Source organism: Carassius carassius, chromosome 37 (assembly GCF_963082965.1).
Source record: "Carassius carassius chromosome 37, fCarCar2.1, whole genome shotgun sequence".
Taxonomy (NCBI): Eukaryota; Metazoa; Chordata; class Actinopteri; order Cypriniformes; family Cyprinidae; genus Carassius; species Carassius carassius.
Window position 1 is genome coordinate 11,484,433 of NC_081791.1, and position 23,507 is coordinate 11,507,939.

The 23,507-nt window shown below is 35.6% G+C and overlaps 1 protein-coding gene across 2 annotated transcripts in view; it reads right to left on the reverse strand.

The window, feature by feature from the left end:
• Positions 1 to 21,420: 21,420 nt before the first annotated feature.
• The window catches only part of cables2b (Cdk5 and Abl enzyme substrate 2b), a 34,895-nt gene continuing 32,808 nt past the window's right edge, over positions 21,421 to 23,507 (reverse strand). The window contains exons 8-10 of one of the 2 annotated variants that reach the window (XM_059527480.1): positions 23,015 to 23,219; positions 22,308 to 22,449; positions 21,421 to 22,213 (exon numbers count right to left, since the gene is read on the reverse strand). In XM_059527480.1, coding sequence (XP_059383463.1) covers positions 22,309 to 22,449; positions 23,015 to 23,219 — 346 coding nt within the window. In that variant the 3' untranslated portion in view covers positions 21,421 to 22,213; position 22,308. Of the gene's footprint in view, positions 22,450 to 23,014; positions 23,220 to 23,507 lie in introns of both variants that reach the window. The other variant, XM_059527479.1, reaches the window with a different exon arrangement.

Below are 23,507 nucleotides of genomic sequence, written 5' to 3' on the forward strand. Positions count from 1 at the left end.
GACACTGATCTATCAAGTCTAGTCTGCTGGAGTATTCTTTGCAGATATCACTGACTTGCTCGTGCCATTCTCCTGCCACATTAAACATATGTCCTAAATAATTGTATGATTCGTGTCTTGAATAAACTCTAATTGTGCTTCCAGCCATTATGAATGATGGAGGCTGATCACTCTTTGCCTTATACCATCTATTACCCCCGCTGCGTCGTTCGTAGAACACCGCACATTTACTATTCTTAACCTCGAGTCCAGACCATTGCAGAAAGCGGTCGGTGTATGACAGCATGTTGGTAATGACGTTCTCCTCTCTTGATACTATGAGGACGTCATCGGCAAAAGCCTGAACTGGGTTTGGAGATGTAATACCAGGCGGGGCAAGGAGACATAGCCATTTCAGCCAGTGGTTTAAGGCCAGTATGAAGTTCACAGCGCTCCAGGGACATCCCGTCTTAATACCAACTTCAAGTTTAATCGGTTTCGTTAGTTGATGTCCGCAAATCACTTGTAAAAAGGAATTGTCATATACATTCTTGACTATATGTATGTACTGTTCCGGCAGTTTTATTTCCTCAAGGGAATGAAGCATTACGCTATGTGGTAAAGAGCCAAACGCGTCTCGAAAATCGAGAAATACCGCATAGAAACGGGAGGATTCATGTTTAAAATCATCGATGGCAGTCTTCAAACAGAATACATGCTCATTCATTCCCTGCCTCTCTATGTATGCTTTTTGTTTTGTTGACAATGTTCCTGATTCCACCAGCCAGGGTAAAATTCGGCATAAAACACACTTCATAAATACCTTGTATATAGTGGGGAGCAGTGATATATCTCTCCAGGTGGAGGGATCTTCTGGAATGTTATTCTTTTTGGGGATCCTATATAATAGCTCCCTTCCAAGAATCGGGAACTTTCCGGTTAATTAAACAGACATTAAAAATCTGAGTTAATGTCATTATTGAAAATAGTTTTGTTGCCTTGAGCACTTCATAAGTCACACCATCTGCACCACATGCTTTGTTGTTCGGGAGACTACAAAGCACGCTTGAGATCTCCTCTGCAGTGAAGTCCGAAGTAACGGGGGCATCTTTCGGGTCCTCCAGGTCGAGAGCGCCACACCACGGAGGACTGCCCATCTGTTGGTGTGACTGCTGGTTGACATTTCGCAGCATAATACTCATAAACTTTATTCATATCATTTATCGCAGGAGGGGGGTCTGGGTAAGTGCTTTTGTTTAGAATTATATCTATTGCCTTACTCCTACGGTGTTCCCAAAGATAGGCTAGTTCGTTTCCGCTTATCACTCTGGGTTCTCTCATACTGTTGGAATTTGTCGCTTTGTTGAGCGCCGGCTGGATGGTTTCCCGTACGTAGCGCAGCTGCTGATTTATCCATTCAGTGCGCGTCTCTGAGTCGGGCCTCGGTGAGAGTGCTTTACAGAGGGGGAATTTCCGAAGGATTCTTACGGTGTATTTTAGCAAAGGTATTCCTAATGGTCTCCCATCTCTGTGAGTCGCTGTATAAGATCCATTTCTGTAGTATACTCCAGATAAGATGGTTATAAGTTTAGTCCAGTAACGCGGATTAGTTCCAGTGAATTGTATTGTTTGTCTGTCATTAATTAATTTTCTCTCTTTCTGAACAATGAAAGATTAGTAGCAATATTTATATCACATTAACTTTCAATGTTAAATTCACATTTAATATAAAGTCAGTCGTATTAAAAATATGTTATGGCATGACACCTATATCTGTTACTTAAGTAAACAGACAGGGTTTTATAATAAATTACATAAATTGGAGTAAAGGCTGATGAAATATATACATTTATACACGCACACATACATTACATACATTTTATCTATATATCTAAATAAAAATAGGCTCAGTATATATGACCCAAAGTAACTAGTAACTAACTACTTGAGTAGATTTTTTATCCGATACTCTTTTACTCTTACTCAAGTAACTATTCAAGACTAGTACTTTTACTTTTACTTGAGTAAATATTTCTAGAAGTACTTTTACTTTTACTTGAGTACAGTTTTTGGGTACTCTACCCACCTCTGCTCCTAGTCTTGAAAGTAGACACAGTATGTAGTTGCAGTGAAGCAGTCTGGTCATGTGGTCAACCTTTGGCCACACCCTGATGGAGAAAGAGAAGTACACTTTAAGTAAAAAAAAAAAATGAGATGATACCTTTTAAATCATTTACAATGTATCAACATAAGTTAATGAAATTTTGATTTTTTTTATTTGAACATTTTCAGTAAAACACTGACATTCTGAAAGTAACCAATCATTTAATGTCTGTCTATCTATCTATCTATCTATCTATCTATCTATCTATCTATCTATCTATCTATCTATCTATCTATCTATCTATCTATCTATCTATCTATCTATCTATCCATCCATCCATCCATCCATCCATCCATCCATCCATCCATCCATCCATCCATCCATCATCCATCCATCCAATCCATCCATCCATCCATCCATCCATCCATCCATCCATCCATCCATCCATCCATCTCTCTATAAATACACACACACACACACACACACACACACACACACACACACACACACACACACACACACACACACACACACACACACACACACACACACACACACACACACACACACACACATACACGCATACACACTTTGCAACAAACTGATTTATATCATGGATGGCTTAAAGGAGAGTATACATTTTAAGCAAATTAGCATTTTTGGGTGAACTATTCTTATAAGTACATCCAACTGTATGATAACCGGTCCAATAATAGTTTAGTAATTCATTTCACATTAAAGCAATCAGAGAATGGAGAGTCATAATCATTTCAGACTACTATACAGATGCCTTTCTCCATGGTTCATAGAAAAGATGGATGTCACTTAATGAGACGAACACTTTCATTCTGAACGTGACCTTTGCATAGTATAAATAAATCATAAATAAAACAAGTAACACAGTGCAGTTCTAACACATACTGTGGTACATTTGAAATCTTTGTTTTATTAATTTTTTGTTGTGCCAAGTATACTTATTTTGATGTGTTATTTGAAATTACATTTAAAGCAATATAAAAATACATTTACAAATAGGTATATTAATTTACCATAAATGCTTATCAGTATACTGTACATCCAGAAATATTAGACCATATTTTAAAGACAAAATAAGTAATTATGAAATGACATCTAAAAAGTGGGTCAAAATAATTTTAAAGTTCAGTTAATTGCATTTAATATGAATTTATACAATACACTTTCTTTCATTGCAAAAAAGTTCATATTTAAGTATATTTTTAAGTACATAATTTCTGTAATATATACTGTTTTTTTTTCAAGTTTTTCAAGTTTTTTGTCGTAGAGCACTGAAAAACTCTGTGCCTTTAAGAACACAACCATAAATACACTTGGAAATAAAAGCATTTGATTGTCAAATACTACAATGATAATGGGACAATATGCGGTGTTTGTATAATGTGACTGAAAGATAAACCCACACTTTAACCCACACATGTTTTCTAAAAGCAATAAGCATACTGCATTTGTATAAGTACAGATACTTTGCTTTCTGTTTTGTTGATACAATGGAAAGGCTACATTTGAAAGGTCAAACGCAGAATGAAAGATCGAAAATAAAGACATATGAAAATATACAGTCCTGGTCCGAATTATTGTCACCCTTGTTAAATATGAGAAAAGACTAGCTATATTGTTTATTTTGTGTCAAAACGTTGATTTTTTAGTTTTATCTGACCACAGTGCTCAGTCCTGTGTGAAGTACCAGTAGTGTAAACTGAATATGCTAAAAATTGTTTTTGAATAAGAGCAGAGGACATTCTCTTGAACTTACTGTAATGTAAATGCTGTTTGATATTTTTTGAGGCTCAAATCATTTTAGCAGTTTTTCAGCTGTGATCCTTGGAGAGCACTCAAACTCTTCTCACTTCAAAGCAGATTCGGAACATCTTCAGTTAACTCGAACATCTTATTTATTTCCCTGATGGTGAAAATGGGAATTTTCCTTACTGTACTTTGCTTACAGTCACTTTCTGTTTTATTAAGCTCAAAAATCTTTTGCTGCACATCAGAACTATATTCTTTGGTTTTACTCTGTGTGATGAATGATTAAAGGATTTTGGCCTTTGTTTTACCATTTCATGTTATTAGTGAGCCTGGTGTTCTAAAAATGTGAATATGAGTGGGAATAAATAAGATGTATGTAATATATAAAAATAACCCTGTGGAGTTATTTTTATTACCCTCTCTGCTCACATTTACCAAGGGTGTCAATAATTCTGATCAGGACTGTATCACCTAGTTATAAAATATAAAACACAACTCTTTTTCTAAATAAAAAATAAACATTTATACACTGAGATGAATTCAAACTATGTATATGTATATAATTATATTTGTGTATAGGTGACATCTAGTGTGGCATCTGAATGAGCTCATGTCAAATTCATTTACTTTCCTTGAATACAATACAAAAATGAAAGGATTGTGTTTATTTGAAGAAGCTTTATTCACTTCTATAAAAAGAAGAATTTAGCACAAATGAATGCATTATTTTTATGATACATAAACGTGTAATATGCATACAACTGAATCATTACATGGTTACGAGAAAGTTTTTACAAACATGAAAATTTCTGTCAAATACATAAAACATAATCCAAAGCACTGACACTGATTCTACGGTTTTAGACATAGTCATCACATTTGGTTTTCACAAATGAAAAATAAATGATGTGAACATATTGCAGTTTCAAGATGGTCATATTAATGATCTTATCAAAAGTGCATGCTGGCATAATTTGCATATTGTTCAGTCTTTCTTTGCACATGTACAGCCTAATGAAATTGTGACAGGTTTTACATATAATATAATATAATTAGTTCCCATGCAGGTCTTTTTGAATAACATGTTGATATTTTGCACAATCGGTATTGCCTCGAAACCTGGATCTGGGCACTTTTCACATGTGGTGTTACGGACTGTACGAATCCTGTCAGAAACTGCTGGTGATGGCCTGGGAAAAGAAAGACTGATAAGTGATGGAGCATTGACACACATGCTTTATCACCATCAAATATTCCTACACCAAAAAAAAATGTATTACTGAATGAACTGTAGGAAAACTTACTTGCACTTCCAAGTAGGATTGGTTTTGTTTGAAATGTGGTTGTTCAGTCTGCAGTCTGAAAAGTACATCTGCTTGCATAATTGATCTGAGACATTTTTCAAGCGAGCCGCACTACATGGATGATCGCAGTCAGAGCAGGGCAGACCATGATATCCGTAAACAGACACGACAGCAGAAACAAACACCTGTTTAAAAAAAACACATATTAGAGGACGCTCAAACTATACAACAGACACTGGATCATATTTTACACAGAAATTTGCTAGATTAGTTTACTCACCAACAGAGCAGAGAAGTTCATTCTTCACTCGTTCAGTGCTACTCTTGTCACTGTAAGGAAAGTAGGAGTATTGCTGTTTTGTGCTTAGGACTGACTTTTATACCTTGTTCAGGATGCACCGATGATTTCACTCGACGTAATCCACAAACCTCTTTCCTACATGACAAATTTGCATGAGACAAACAACAGCGGCACTGTGTCTGTTCTGTTTTCCATAATGATACAGTGACCTGTAGCCATTCAGGTGAGGGTATGGGTCTTTTTCTCCTTTATTAGTGGGTGGAATACAGTCGCACACAAAGGCCAAAGAAAAACAAACAACAACAATCCTGTGCCATAGGTGTTAATCACGGGGGGTACAGGATCCCCCCATCTGAGGGTTGTCCCCCTAAAATTATGATTAAAAACCACGCTGTGTATTGTAAATAACAACGTTTTATACTTTGAATATTTGTGTAAGTAGTAAAAAAAACACAAACGGGGCAAAAATGCATTTTAAGTTTCTGAAGATTTTTAGTTAGCCTCTTGCATTCAGTGTTTTTCTATTAAATGTATTACATTTCAGAGTATAAACGAACCACATAGTTACTAACACTGCTTCAGGCATTCTTCTTTTTGTTTTATTTACAGATGACATGCAAAACAGTACATGTGCCTCCAAGGTATCGTCTGAAACCATGACGGGCAGTATTGTTAAAATGAAAGCAATCGTTCCTCAGGGATTCCTTTTGTGTGGGATTTCTTTACCACAACGGTTCATGCAGTTAGAGGAATCCTGGATCTCCACTGTAACGCCCAGACAAAACTTCCTCACTTTATACGTCACTTTTAATGCGCTTTTCCATTTGACACTTTTACTATCATAACACAACAATGTAACACATTCCAACCTATTCAAACACTTTAGTGCTAAATGTAAATGAAGACTTGATTCATTTGCAAATAATGATGCTTGAAAAGGTACATTTCTCAAAATGATTTATATTTTAAAGAATTGTGTCTGTTCTTTTGTCTGTCTAACAGATATTAGGCTCTATTTGGCTCAAATTAGTACAGTTTGATGTCCAAATTATAGACTCATTTGTATAGGACAGAAAAAACTCATGTACAGTGGAGATCAAAATTAGAGAACAACTACTAAGGTGACTGAAACCCTGGGACAGGGGGTTGTCTAGATGGAGGCTGTGATTTCTAGAATATTGCAGTTTTACAATAACACTAAATCATTCAAGTCCCCCAAAAAGGCTGGACCTCAATGAAAGAGAAATGTATAAGACAGGATAATGCAGGGACTCTTAATAGGGAATCGGTTCAGCACTGCAGCTGGAATTGCTCGCCAGTTAAGAAAGGATTAAAAGGCTATACTAATGTTTTCTGAGGAGCATGTTGTGTGGACAGAGGAGAATTGGTTCAAAATGTTGTTTCGGTGTGAATGCCAATCTGACATTATTCCAGAGTGCACTTTTTAAAAGTCTAATTACGTAAGGGTGTTAAGAAACATCAAAGCATACTCTATTAAGTGCAATTAAGAGGCCTTACATTTCTATTATATTTTTGTAAAGTATACAGTTTTTAAATAGTCTTTTAAGATTTTACTAAAAGTGCACATTCAATACAATTAAGCACATTTCTTTTCCACAAGGAGAAACATGACTCATCATATGAGGGATTCCTCCACATCCAGGATTTCTCCGACTCTATTGATCACTGTGGTAGGGATATCCCACACAAAAGGAATCCCCACTATGGAACCATTGTTTCCAGGAATAACAAATGTCATGGTATCATTATCTCAGATAAACAGTTTCTATTGTTTTGCATATGCAAACTTCAAATGTTTATTTAAACCAAATAAACAAAAACATATTGACAATAATAAAAAAAAATGAATAAAACATAGTTCATATTACTCTTAAATAATTGTCAACTCTTTAAATCCAGCCAGTGATCCGCTTTCAATATAAAATATTGATAACATTCTTAATATAGATTTAAGAACATTACGACTTTCCACATTGTATAATTAATGCAAAAAAAAAAATGTATATATATATATATATATATATATATATATATATACAGACCAAAAGTTTGGAAACATTACTATTTTTAATGTTTTTGAAAGTTAATGTTTTTGAAAGAAGTTTCTTCTGCTCATCAATCCTGCATTTATTTGATCAAAAATACAGGAAAAAAATGTAATATTGTGATATATTATTACAATTTACATTTTTTGTTTTTAAATTTATTATACTTTAAATTATCATTTATTTCTGTGATGCAAAGCTGCATTTTTAGGATCATTATCACATGATCCTTTAGAAATCATTCTAATATGATGATTCATTATCAAAGTTGGAAACACTTCTGCTGCTTAATATTTTTTCAGAACATGTGATACTTTTTTAGGATACTTTGATGAATAAAAAAAAAGTAGCTATGTTTTTAAAATATAAATATTTTGTAATAACAATATACACTACTGGTCAGTAATTTGGGGTCAGTAATTTTTTCTTTCTTTCTTTTTTTTTAAATAAAATCAATTCTTTTATTCAGCAAGGATGTGTTAAATTGATAAAAAGTGATAGTAAAGAAAATATATTATTAGAATATATATTATTAGAATTTTTCTTTTATTTTGAATAAATGCAGTTCTTTTTAACCTTTTATTCATCAAATATATTAGACAGCAGAACTGTTTCCAACACTCATAATAAATCAGAATATTAGAATGATTTTTAAATGATCATGTGATAGACTGGATGTTACATGTGACACTGAAGGCTGGAGTAATGATGCTGAAAATTCAGCTTTGCATCACAGGAATAAATTATTTTTTTTTAAGTATATTCAAATAGAAAACTACTATTTTAAGTTGTAATAATATTTCACAATATTACTGTTTTTTCTGTATTTTTGATCAAATAAATGCAGGCTTGATGAGCAGAAGAAACTTCTTTTAAAAACATAAAAAATACTAATGTTTCCAAACTTTTGGTCTGCACTGTATATATATATATATATATATATATATATATATATATATATATATATATATATATATAGGTAAACGTATTATTTCTTTTGCATTACATTAAAGATTTACTAATGGTTAATTATTTAAATAATTAAAAAAATTTCATAATTTTTAATCCATAAATTAATCTTTAATGTAAAGTGAAAGAAATAATGAGTTTAACTACAAAATGTTAAAAAGTATGCATGTATACAACACTGAACTATTTGTCATACTACATTTAATTAAATTATTGTATTAAACAGATTTTTTTGTCATTAATATAACCTCTGAGAAACAAGATACAGAGACAGAGACAAACAAACAACCAAACAAACAAAAAAAGAGACTTTAATACTTATACATCAACTTAAACTGGTCTGAAAGGCCTGAAAAAATAATGAGCCCCAAAAAAATTAAGAAAAATAAGAGGCAATCAAACCATAAATAACAAAACTGAATGTTCAGATGATGATTCATCTGTGTGCACTGACAGAAACAAGCTATATTAAGACAACACGCACAAAAGCAGCACTCAGTTGTACTACTCAGTATCACTAAAACTGCCTGACGCAACTAATGTAGGATTGTTAAATAAGGTACAAATAAGATATAGAAAGCTGAAAGAGCTCCATTAATGGCACACAACCATTAAGTATTAGAATAGCAGCATCGGTAAATATGACACATACACACTCACTCTGTGATAACTATTTCTACAAGCCAATTAGACTGTCCTCCTCCACTCATTTCTGAGTGTACCTTGTGTTTACTTTCTGAGTGTGTCTATCCCATTCACAACACGGAGAAAAAAAAGGCCCATTCCCTCACCTGAATAGCCAAAGGTCACTATATCATTATGGAAAAACAGAACAGGTTCATGCAAATTTGTTAAGTAGGAAAGAGGTTGATGGAATTACGTTGAAATCCTGATCAAGGTATAAAAGTCAGTCCTAAGCACAATATAGCAATACTCCTACTTTGCCTTACAGGACAAAAGCTGTACAAAAGTGACAAGAGTAGCACTGAACGAGTGAAGAATGAACTTCTCTGCTCTGTTGGTGAGTAAACTAATCTAGCAAATTTCTGTGTAAAATATGATCCAGTGTCTGTTGTATAGTTTGAGCGTCCTCTAATATGTGTTGTTTGAAACAGGTGTTTGTTTCTGCTGTCGTGTCTGTTTACGGATATCATGGTCTGCCCTGCTCTGACTGCGATCATCCATGTAGTGAGAATCGCTTGCAAAATGTCTCAGATCAATTACGCAAGCACATGTACTTTTCAGACTGCAGACTGAACAACCACATTTCAAACAAAGCCAATCCTACTTGGAAGTGCAAGTAAGTTTTCCTACAGTTTATTCAGTTTTATGCTAGTAACATTTCTTTTGAGTAGTGATATTAAATGAGAAGCTGTTGGGTGTTAAAGGGATAGTTTAGTACTTTGGTTATGCTAAACAAAAGAAAGAAATGGGTAAATATTAACAGAATTTTAATTTTTGGGTGAACTATCCCTTTAAGGACTCATATGCATAGTGTTAATAGGGAAAACCAGCCTTGGTTTATTAATATTATTATTTTCTATTTGATTTAACAGCTTTATAAAGCAATTTGTTTTTATTTCATATTTTGCATTTTATGTACTGCCGTTTAAATGTAGGCATATTTAATAAGGCTGTTTAGCAGTGCTTACATCTGTAGCTAGTTCACGTTGAAGAACTGAATATGGCCTCACTTAACCTATATTGCTGATTCTTATCTGCCAGATGTGAGTTATAAAATGTTTTTATAACATGTAAATCAAATTGTGTCTTTAAAGCAACTGTGTGTAGGCCTAAGTTTTTTTTAACCTTGAAATTCAGCTTCAGAATCATTTTGATGGTACACTGGCTTCCAATAAGGTGAATGGCTTCTGTTCTGGGAGTTTGAAAGTTTGGCGTGAAAAGCCTTTACAACATTATGGCAAGATTGTTATATGCCAGCAGCTATCTGCTTTAATTACGACCATATGTGTCCCAATCAGTGTTGGGGAGTAACTAGTTACATGTAACGGCGTTACGTAATTTAATTACAAAATTAATGTAACTGTAATTAGTTACAGTTACTAAGAAAAATGAGTAATTAACATAAAAAATATGCCACATTTTGGATGACTAAATCAAAAGTAGGTCAGTACACTTGAATCAAAACATGACATGGACTAGTGTCTGTAAATATTAAGCCCCAAAAATGCAATATATGACTCCTGCACGTTCTGCGTGTCTGTGGAAATCAGGCGCGGACTGGACACCGGGAGAACCGGGACAACCGTTTGATAATTAAATCTCTAATAAATCATGAAGTGTTAGTCATGACTCGCCAAACGGTTTGGATCAGACTCAGAGTAATCAATGCGAGAGAGAGAGAGAGAGAGAGAGAGAGAGAGAGAGAGAGAGAGAGAGAGAGAGATAGAGAAAGACTGAGAGAGAGAGAGAGAGAGAGAGAGAGAGAGAGAGAGAGAAAGAGAGAGAGAGAGAGAGAGAGAGAAATACTGAGAGAGAGAGAGTGAGAGAGAGATTTTGATTTTTAACAAAACTTTTATTACAATACAGTATACAAGACATTGCCTAGTATTTACCATAGACTTCTACACCAAAATATATATGTACAAAATAAATAAAAAAAATAAAATAAAAAATAAATAAAAACTCACAGCACAAAAATCAATTCACCCTCAAAAACAGAGCACAGAGCCTCCTTGTAGCACCAAATACATTCAAATGTAACAAAATCATCAATAGACTTATAATATAAAAAATCTACCATAACTCTTGACTTTACCAAGTTAGAAAACAAGGCAACCATATTCTGATTTAGATTCTGTTCTATTTTCTTTTTCCTACTTAAATAAATGGCCAGTTTTGCTTGGCCTAGAACAAAATTCAGAAGCTGACAGACAACACTTTTTTTCCTCACATACTTGTACCCCAAAATAAACGTCTCCAGAGAAAAGGTCTCGCTGCACCTCGTAAAAACATCGCTTACAACTTCAAACAAAGGTTGTAGTCTACAACAATTCATGAACACATGAAAAATGGTTTCTCTAGTAGAGCAAAAAGGACATCCAGAGTCAACCTCAGGGTTTAAAACTGAAACAAAAGCGTTAACCGCAACAGCGCCATGAATGATCTTCCATTGTAAATCACCTGTTCTCTTGGTCAACGGTGGTTTATACAAAGACCTCCACTCAGGCTTTACGCCTTCATCCAGTTTAAAAACAGCACGCCAGGGAGTATCAACTCTTGCACTTAAAACATTTTTACTAAACACCAAAACACAAGACCTGTACAAAGATTTACCAGTACTTAAAAAAAGGTCTTTACACAGAGATGCAGAATTTTTAAAAAAAGGGGAAATGATCCCTTCAACATTTATGGACAAAGATAAACAAGGAAAAGAGTCTTTAGGATTTGCAACACAAGAGCCTTCACAATGTTCCGTTAACAATTCCATTTCAGTTGTTTCAAGAGCAGCTTTCCATTTCATGAGCAACTGGGTAACCAGACGAATAGACCTGATTCCCAAGTGTTGAGCTAGAGCTACTTCATCCTTGAAGTCTGGTCCTACAATGTTCAGTAGCTGACTCAAAGTGATAACGTCATGTCCCACCAGCACCCTATTGAGTCCAGGAAAAAAGGAACTGTCCGTTAAATCCAACCGAGCGCCATAGATTAAAGGCTCCTCCAGTAACCAGAAAAGAGAAGGTGAGTTTTCTGGACGTTGAACAACAAAGAGACTCCAAACTTTAAAAGTATTCCTATAAAAAACTTAGAAATGTCCAGTTTTAGGGGATTCATCAGGAAAAGTGCTTTGTCCAGTCCCAAACCTGCAACACTCCGTAGAATCAGGCATGAAACAGCGCGCCAGTTACAGTCTGAAGGTCCATCCAGCAATCTTTGCACAAACTGCAACCGAAAGGCTGCAATTCTGCTTTGAAGATGCATTAGTCCTTGGCCACCCTCCTCCTTAGGCAAAAACAAAACATTTTGTGAAACCCAATGTAACCTATCCCAAAAAAAGTTCACCATGAGAGTCTGAATTTTTAAAAGTAATTGCAAAGGAGGATCTACACAGGCGAACCTATGCCATAAGGAAGACGCCACCAAGTTGTTAACAATTAAAATGCGTCCTCTATATGACAATTTTGGAGACAAATACTTCCACTTGCCTAGGCGTCCTTTGACTTTTTCGATTAAACCTTCCCAGTTTTTCTGTACTACTGTCTCCTCACCCAGAAAAACCCCCAAATATCGAAATCCTTCTTTTCCCCACTGTAAACCAGAAGGGAGTTGTGGTTTTCCGCTTTCCCAGCTTCCTATCAGAAGGGCTTCACTCTTATTCCAATTTACATTAGCAGAAGACAATATTTTAAAATCTCCAAGCAATTCAAATAAAACCTGCACATCACTTTGTTTACTAATCATAACTACTAAATCATCAGCATACGCTGATAATGAAAAGTTGCAATTACACGTTGGCAAAGAAATACCTTCAAGTTTCAACCTAATTTGCTGTAATAAAGGCTCTATGGCCAAAGAATAGAGCATACCAGAAAAGGAACACCCCTGTCTAATACCTCTGCAGGCTTTAAAGGGAGCACACAAACCACCGTTAACCTTGAGAATGCTCTGAACGTCACTATAGAGAACTTTCACATGATCTATAAATGTTTTGCAAAAACCAAAGGCTTCCAGAACTCTCCATAAATAAGTGTGCTCAACGCGATCAAAGGCTTTCTCTTGATCTAATGATATTAAGCCATAATCTAAATTTAGCCTCTTAGAGACATCAAGAAGATCACGAATCAGAAAAACATTATCAAAAATTGACCTCCCGGGGACGCAGTATGTCTGGTCAGGATGAATTACCTGGTCCATAACCTCTGCCAATCGATTAGCTAAGACCTTAGAAAGCAGCTTGTAGTCGCCGCACAGGAGGGAGACCGGCCGCCAGCACCTGATGTCCGTCAGATCACCCTTCTTGGGTAGGAGAGTCAGGACCGCTCTGCGGCAGCTCAACGGCAGAAGCCCTCCGGCTAAACTGTCATTCAGCACCTCTAGCATGTCCTCTCCAATCTCTGACCAAAGGGACTTATAAAAGTCAACAGGCAAACCATCAATCCCTGGTGCTTTTCCCAACGCCATGCCTTGGAGGGCTTTAACCAGTTCCCCCATGGTCACAGCACCTGAGATCTTTGCGTTGACTTCCTCTGCCACTTGAGGAAGATTTTCAAAAAAAGCACTGTCACACCTATAATCTGGACCCAGTTCATTTTTATATAAAGACTCATAAAAATTGACTGCTCTCTTACGGATGTCCTTAGGGTCAGTCAGCAATGCTCCAGATTCAGACCGTAAGGCATGAATAACTCTGTTCTGCCCATTTTTCCTTTCCAAGCTAAAGAAAAACCTTGATGGTGCATCCATTTCATTTATGCTTAGAAACCGTGACCTGACCAGAGCACCCTGCGTTTTAACCCCTAAAAGGTCAGATAACTGAGTCTTCTTACTTTTTATAAGAGACTCCACCTCAGGCAAGTGAGCCAATTCTTGCAATTTTAAAATATCAGTCTCTAAGGAGCTCAAACTCAGGGTTACCTCTCTAGTGACGTTCTGAGAGTATTGCTGACATAGTTGCTTTATCTGGACTTTCCCAAAGTCCCACCATTGCTGCAGTGTTCTAAAAGAATTCTTTGTAGTTTTAAACATACTCCAAAAATATTTAAAACTTTCCCTAAAACACTTGTCGTCCAATAAAGTGGTATTTAAGTGCCAATAGGCACTCTTTGGCTTGATAGAATTTAAACAGATACCACACTGCACCATACTATGATCCGAAAGACCTGATGGAATAATAGAACAGCTCTCAACAATACTGCCATGATGTTTAAAAACATAAAACTTATCCAGTCTTGCTAAAGAAAAAGTATTACCACGAACATGAGACCAAGTGTATTGCCTTTTTTCTCCATTAAGCTGCCTCCAAATATCAATTAATTCATGTGTTTTTTTTAACTGAACAAGACGCTGACGTGAGGGTACATGAGGTTCCACATGATTTCTGTCCAAATTAGACTCTGTACAATTAAAATCACCACCCAAAATTAAATATTCGTCAACAGCAACATTTTGTAAGACAAAAGACAAAGTACTTAAAAAAAGCATTCTCTCAACAGCTGAAGTCGGTATATACACACAAATAAAAACAAAGACAACATTTTCAAAAGAGGCTCTTACTTTTAAAAGTCTACCTTTAATAACCTCTTCAACCTGATAAGAGTGTGGGCTGAAACCCTTAGCGAAGAGAACAGCGACTCCACCACTAATTGTGGTATTGTGACTTAGAACAGCAACCCCACTCCATTCCACTGCCCAATCAGCAGCATTATTAAAATCAGTATGTGTCTCTTGTAACAGCATAACATCAATTTTTTTCTGATGAATTACTTCAAATAATGCTGCTCTTTTATACATATCTCTGGCACCATTCAGATTCAGAGTAGCAACATTAGCGTGACACATACTTAAAGAAAAGAAAAAAAGAAAAACAATGCCCATAGAAAAGACCCACCAAAAGTCATGGAATTAGGTTTCCCCCCTATCCTCATTACTACACTCAGAATTAAGTTTCCTCACTATTTTTTTTAACCTGTAGACCTCTTTATTTGTAAAGGATCCCTCCATCATAAAAGCCTTAGTATTCTCAACAAACTGCTCTGTATTAGGAAAAAAATCATTAATGCACACACCCCTCTTATTCTTAGTAGCTCTAAGAAACAGTTTAATATCATCAACCTCATAATGACCAGAAAAATCACTCTGAGAAAGACAAACACTTGAATCAGATGATGCACTATCACTTTCCGTGTCATCATACAACTCACTTGTATCTGATTTTTTCGCGTGTCTATCAATCCCAGTTTTACCAGGCTTCCTCCTCTTTAACGGGACTTTAAAATCTGCCTGCACCGTTTCCATTGGAATGACGTCACCTATGTTCTCCACAGTAGGCTGTAGCTCAACATCGAGAGCATCGTTTAAATGCTTCTCCGTCTCAATAACGGCTCCCCCCGCCTGAACATTAGACACAACTAATGTAACACCAGAAACTGTACTTTCAAGCGCAGATTCTTCAGCTACAGCGACCACAGGAACAACATCACTTCTAGCCTCCGAGACGTGTAACCCTGTCCCTGACCCACCCGGAGCCTCGTCAACCGGCCCTGCTTCAGCACTAACAACAACATCACTTCTGACGTCACCACCACCTGACACATTGTTTGCATTTTTCCCGGGACAAGCACGAATTAAATGACCAGTTTGGCCACAACTAAAACATCTCATGTTTCCCGATGTCACGTAAATGATGTAATCATAATCATCCGCCCGAAAGTGCAAAGACAGATCCATATCAGCATCATCATTCACTACCATGTAGACGAACCGCCTAAATGAAACGACATGCTTCAATAAAGGCGAACCACCACCGATAGGGATCTTTTTAATGGGGGAGACAAGTTTTCCATACCGAGACAAAGCCTTAGCTAGTATCTCATCACTTAAAAACGGCGGTACATTAGATAGCGTGACTTTCTTTGAAGGTGTAGAAAGCGGAAGTACAGGGTTAAACAGATCGTCAACAACGATTCCTGCCTCAACTAATTCATTGGCTTTTTCGACAGTACTGAGAAATACCACAGTGGCATTATTCATCCTAGAGGCAGACATTATGTTTTCATGCCCAACTACCTCTCCCACTGCAAGACAGCACTTTTCCACACTAACCGCGGACGCCACTTTCACGCCATGACGCCGGGTCAATGAACCCAAACAACACCGTGAGTGTGGGGCCGTCATGCTCCCGGTAAGGTGGCACGCGGCCCAAAACAACTACAACAAACCCCCCAAACCACACAAAAACAACAAACAAAAAGAAAGACCAGAAAAAAAGCCAGAAAGAAAGAAAATTAGATTCACTCACACTCACAGAGTCCAAACACACTCGGCCCGTACTCAGCACTCCGTACTCACACCAGCAGTACTCTCACCGCAAACTCCGCCCACTCACTCACACAGCATCCGCTCAGAGAGAGAGAGAGAGAGAGAGAGAGAGAGAGAGAGAGAGAGAGAGAGAGAGACAGATAGAGAGAGAGAGAGAGAGATAGAGAGAGAGAGAGAGAGAGAGAGAGATAGAGAGAGAGAGAAAGACTGAGAGAGAGAGAGTGAGAGAGAGAGAGAGAGAGACAGAGAGAGAGAGAGAGAGAGAGAGAGAGACAGAGAGAGAGAGAGAGAGAGAGAGAGAGAGAGAGAGAGAGAGAGAGAGAGAGAGAGAGAGAGAGAGAGAGAGGATTGCTGGAGCAGAGAAGCAGAACTACTGTTCAGGGTTTCAGGTCAGTTTCATCTGTAAAGATGCTTTTTTGTCTTTGTTTTTTTATTTATTTAATCAAGCAGCAGCACGTTGCTCATCAGGCATCACTCAAAATACTATATAAAGGACATCATTATTATCAGTTGTAATGTTACAGTAGTAATTTAGCTGAAAAACAATCAATTTTTTTTATAGGTTTAGGGGGAGTTACGGACAGACAACAACACAACCCTTACGAAAATTAACGTTTTAATATATTTTTATAAATCCATAGAAAATAGTTACTATTGTTTAACTGTGGTAACCAAAAATTTAAAATGATTTTACAAATTGAGTTATTTAAAAATAAATACAAATCCATTTGCAAAAAACAAAACAAAACAAGGTTATTGTATATAGGCTAAAAAAAGCATGGCCAATTTTTGTAAGGAAAACATGACTCGTGTACAGTATTAGGATTTTTCTATAAAGATATTGTAGTATTGTAGAGTATTGTATTGTAAAGTATAGTTTTGTTCAATCTTGAGTATTAAAGTCATGAGAGAGATGGATAACAGGGCAAAAATAAGGAGACTGAAGAGAAAAATGGAAGTGAAGGTGTAGTTCAGGAGAGAACTTTTAATTATTTTGCATGTCCCCAAATTAAAGATTTAAACATTTTTTTTTATGTCAGGTCCATACCAAAAATAGTTTTGTCCATGAATTTGTTCGTATGAGTTTGAATTTTCCAGTCTGAATTTTTTTCCCAGTCCACCCCTCCTGTAAATTAATGGCAAAGACATGGTTTCATTTACTACACATAGGCCTACTGAAGCTCGCAGTGTTTTCAACCTCTGCCGCCTCAATATAGGAGTACACGAGCACATAAACATAATTTCTAGAACTGCTTTGTGTCACTTAATGTGCATTTTACTTATTTTGAGAAAACTATCATCATATACAGAGACAGCCGTTTAAAAAAAACACCAATGTTTCAGGAGTTTATTACACAGAATACGTCACATGCTTATTAGATAACTGTATTTAAGTTGATGTATATGCTTTTATTTATTATTCTTTAATTTTCACAAATTTAGAAAAGTAATCAAAAAGTACTCAAAAGTAATTAGTTACATTACTTTAATAAAGTAATTGAAAAAGTTACACTACTATTACATTTTAAACAGGGTAACTTGTAATCTGTAACCTATTACATTTCCAAAGTAACCTTCCCAACACTGGTCCCAATTGACCCTTCGCAGGGGGGTTGCTTACAGGCGATCTGACCAGTCATGGTGCTATTTTTGTCTGACTAAAAAAACAAACAAACAAAAACGACAGGAGAGTATTAACGTCAGTGGACTTGAACTTGAAAAACGGTGTGTTGATGTACTGATGCAGTTGAAACGAGATGCATTTTGGGGTTCATTCATGTTCATTTCATGCCAAACTTGTAAAGATGAAGAGATAATCTATAATAGATCAGTGGTCTTTGCAAAGGCTCAGTTGGGACTATTTACAACTGCGAATTCCACTGAAATGTAGTCGCCATATACACAAAACTACATACGTTTGCTTTGTGCTAACATGATTTATTTGCATGATTAATGCACTGTTGTTTTATACTGAGACTCACTACTCTTTCTTTTCAGCAGCTTATCTACAGATGGGGACAGGCTTCTGCCAGTCTATAACGTCACATGTGACGAGTGCCGTGATCCAAGCTCTTTCATCAAAGTGCCGATTTTGCAAACTATTAGCATGTTATTCAAACAGAGCTGCCCGAGCACTTATAATCACAGTCTCTTCATATTAACTGTGAAACCAGTCACAATCTCATTAGGCTGTACGTGTGCAAAAAAAAAATAGATTTCCCCTTAGATCCGTTCTTTAATTTGCCCTTCTCTGAACTGCAATCTGTTCACACAACTTATTGCAAGACGAATGCTCTAACTATTGTAACGTTGAAGTAATGCATGAGTTTAAGAACAATTTCTGAATTTTTTTGTTTAAAAGCCAAATCAATCTTTGTAGGTATAGGGGTTTATATAAAATATATACATGTTATACATACCTGAAAAATGACAATGCTATTATTGTTTTGCTGATTTATTCTTCTTATAGAAGTAAATAAAGCTTGTTCAAATAAACCAAACTGATTTTCTTTTTCTTTTGTGTGTGTATGATTAAAAAAAAAAAAACTGCTGCAGTTATAGTAGCTCATTCAGATGACCCCAGTGTCACATTATAGTTGTGTATTTTCCATCTGATCAGACTCATCAAACTTGTATTAAACATTGTGGTAAGGATATCCCACAGAAAAGGAATTCCAACCGAGAACGGTTGTTTCCAGGAATCATGTCACAGTTCAATATCTCAGACATGTTGTTTTGCATAAGCAAATTTAAAATGTTAATTTAGACTCAAACAACTGAATGAAACAGTACAGTATTACTCTGCAATAACTTTTTCAGAAAGTTTCAGATTAATAGTTTATTCTAGAGTAGAACAGAAGTGTCAGCTCTTTCAATCCAGCCAGTGAACACGTTATATGTTTATTAATTATTATATTAATGAGTTACATTTTTGTTCATGATATACTTTCTTTTTTACCAGATCCTTTGTGTTTGTAAATGTGGAAATAAATATCCAGAAATAAATAACTTGCAGTTTTCAGTGATATTAGAAAATATATTTGTGAAAGTGCATGATAATTCAACAATTATGACAATTAACACACAATTCTTGATACATTAACTTAATGTTAAAAAAAGGTACAGATAGAGATAGAGAGAGGAGAGATACAGAGTGAAAGAGAGAGAGAGAGCACATGAAATGACAGCTTATCAGTTAGAAAAGAGTTATAATTTGTAGTATAGGAAAGATGCTAATATGACTTCAGCAGGTCTACAATACAGCTGTATCCCTTATCTGCTGCTGGCATCCTTCCCAGGCTTCCTATAATAATTCATAAATGGAAGATTTATATGCTGAACTCCTCGGAGAAGAGATCAGAGGAAATTTATTTTATGATATATCCGCTTCTTGTAGGCAAAACACAACTGAAACGACCAATTGAAAAATAAAACCATAATTGTCACAATTAAGTAATGAAAGAAACCGGGTCTGTTGAAATATGATCTGTCCAGTGACAGACAGGTTTGGTTCAACCACGCTCAGATTTAAAACAAATAATAAAAGAGATAATGCCCTTTCAATGCATGTAATTACGGTGATTAGCCTTTGGAGTGCAGTACTGAAGGCTATAGAACAAATCACAGTGTAAAGAAACTAAAAACAACTGCTTTACTTCCATTTTTTCCCTTTACCAAATAATTTATTACAAAACTATCCTAGGCACTTTAATTCAACGTGTTTAAAACTGATTTTCCATCCATTAGACCTCCACTTCAGTTTGTTTAGAGGCTCTAGATCACAAAAATGTAGTGCACACACAAACATAAAACTAAGAAAGGCCTTTAAAAATGTCCAATTTCTGTGTGACTTAAAAATATCTCCCGAGGACATGAGTGGGATGCTGCTTTTTAGGTCTTTGTAGCAAGATCCCCTTCCTAACGGCTTTCCTGTTAACATGTGATTGCTAATCGCTTCCTCTAGAGGGCGTCTCTAGCATACTCACTGCTTAAATAGTGCTTTCAGACCACAATATCGGATTAAACACGGTATATTACTGGAAAATAATGTCTTATTTCAGGATTATTATCATAAAAATATAAGACAGACATTTGTGGATAACATTACCAGCACATCTACATCCTTAAACTGGCTACTGACAAACAGCACAACCTTTTCACACAGCATTAACAGAGAAACAAATCAGGCAGACATGGATGAATATAACTGGGAACGGGATGATTTGAGAGTAAATGGGTCAAAAGCATCTACAATGTTGCATAGATTGTGGTGCTGGAAGAAGGAAAAACCTTTTGGATAAATCATGATACTGAATGAAGCATGCTACTAGTAGAGAAACAGAACAGAACACAACATTTTATAGCAATTAATGACTTAACAGTAAAACTGACATATATATACACACACACACACTTATGTATATATATATATATATATATATATATATATATATATATATATATATATATATACATACACGTGCTCACCAAGGCTGCATGTAATTGATTAAAAATATGAATATATAACCTATTCCTGTGATGCAATGCTGAATTTTCAGCAGTCATCATTACTCCATTAGGTCTTTATCAGTGTCATATTATCCTTCAGAAATCATTCTTATCATCATCACCGTTAAATTATTATTATTAATTTTTTGGGGGGGAACTGTTGTACCTTTTATTCAGAAGTCTACGATAAGAGAACGCTCAAAATAGCAGCATTTATTTTAAATAGTAAAGACATTAATAATCTTATAAATGCTTTTTGTCACTTTTAATCCATTTAATGCAACCTTGTTGAATAACAGTAGAAATTTATAAATGTGTGTGTATATATATATATATATATATATATATATATATATATATATATATATATATATATATATATATATATATATATATATATATATATATATATATATATATATATATATATGTGTGTTTATGTATGTATGTATTAATACCATGCGTCTTATAAGAATACTTCACCACCTTAAAATAAAAAACCTGTCATCTTTTACACATTTACATTATGACGTTTTCTTCTGTGGAATTTAAAATAATTATTTCTTTTAATTCTATAAAAAAAGAAAAAGTGAGAATACCACAGCTGCACTGAAAATGTGCTTCTCTTGAAATCAGCTCTAATATAGAGCACCCTTCAAAGCAAAATCAAGCCTCATCAACGAAATGAACATATTAGGTCTGAATACGAAGGTAGATTTAGTCAGTCACTCAATAACACTTTCAGAGTACGCTACTGAAGTAAGTGCATATATAATATATAATCTGTGCTAATGACTATATTATTATTGCATAACGTTTACATGTATAGTTTTTTTTTGTTTGTTTTAAAGTGCTTTAGTGTTACAGTGAATGGTAGGTTGTTCTATACAAAAGGAGAAGTCTAAATTAAATAAAAAATATTTTTGGTAAATAGATACAGAATGTTAAAAACATGCATTTGCACACAAGTGAAGTAGCAGGAGTTAAAACCTTTCCCTTGTCATGCGAGTGTTAAAACCTTCTGATTTCAATAAAAGAAGATTTGTGCTGTTTTCCTCGGCAGTATTCCCATGGTGGTCACAAAAACAGACAGCCATGAGAAGAAAAGCCGCTGGCCAGATTGCTACATAAAGCATCATTTGGAACGTCAGTTCTTCCTCAGAGCTTCGTGTTGATATGTATTTGCAGTTTCCTCCAACTGCAATGGAGGGATTGCAGAGTCACACATTTTTGACTGCTTTATGCATCTCATCTGTATATTCACAACAGCCCTGAGCCTCCGCTTTACCCACGTCAAGTCTGCTGCACCAGTCTGCGGTAATGGGGCATGACTTTACTCTCCGGAAGGTAAAGTGCCATTTCCAGAGCCACCAAGATAGTGAACTCGAAAGCAATCAGCTCTCGACGGCTAATCCGGAATCTCTCCTCTAGTTTCTTTGGGCAGAAAAAAAAACAGATAGATATAGATTAGAAATAGATAGATAGATAGATATACAAACACTGCTTTTTGTAAAAAGTAATGTATACCTTTATTCAGCAGAGGCACTTAATTGATCAAACATGACCATAAAGACATTTATAATGTTACAAAAGATGTGTATTTCAAATAAATGTTGCTCTTTTGAATCTTACATTCATTAAAGAATCCACAGGTTCCCCACAAAGATTATGCAGCAAAACCGTCTTCAACATTGATAATCAGAAATGTATCTTGAGCAGAAAATCTGCATTTTAGAATGATTTCTGAAGGATCATGTAACTCTGAAGACCGGGGTCATAATGCTGAAAATTCAGCTTTGCATCATATGAATAAACTGTATTTAAAAATACATTCAAATACAAAACAGCTATTTTAAAATTGTAAAAATATTTCACAACATTACTGTTTTTACTGTATTTGTCATTAAATAAATGCTGCTTTGGTGTGCATAAAAGACTAATCTTTCCATCTCTACACTTTTTGAACTGCAGTGTAAGTGTGTGTCGGAGCATCACTCACATCAATCAGTTGCTTGACCTCTTGTTTCTTCAGGTCGCTGCTGATCTTGGCGGCGAGTAGGAGGCACGCGGCCGCCACCAGCTTCCTGTTCTGCTTGTTGAGACGCCCCTGTAGGACCAGCTTCTCGAAGTACACAAATGCCATGGCTATGGTGACTGGCTGCAGGGAAGACTCCTCTCCCACTGAAAGGATCTCCCTCTTTAAGCTGATGAAGAGAGGGAATGACAGAGATGTTGGCAGACATAAAGAAAACAGATGCCAAAAGAAGAATGCATCTATCCACAGATGTAACTTAAAGTACTTTTACATTTTTAAAAGGGATAGTTCACCCAAAAATGTAAGTTACTCACCCTCATGTCGTTCTAAACCCATAAGACCTTTGTTCATGTTCAGAACACAAAGTAAGAAATCGTTGAATAAATTCATTATTTTTGTTTTCTTTGCGTACAAAAAGTATGTTCGTAGGTTTATAAATCACGGCTGAAACAATGAC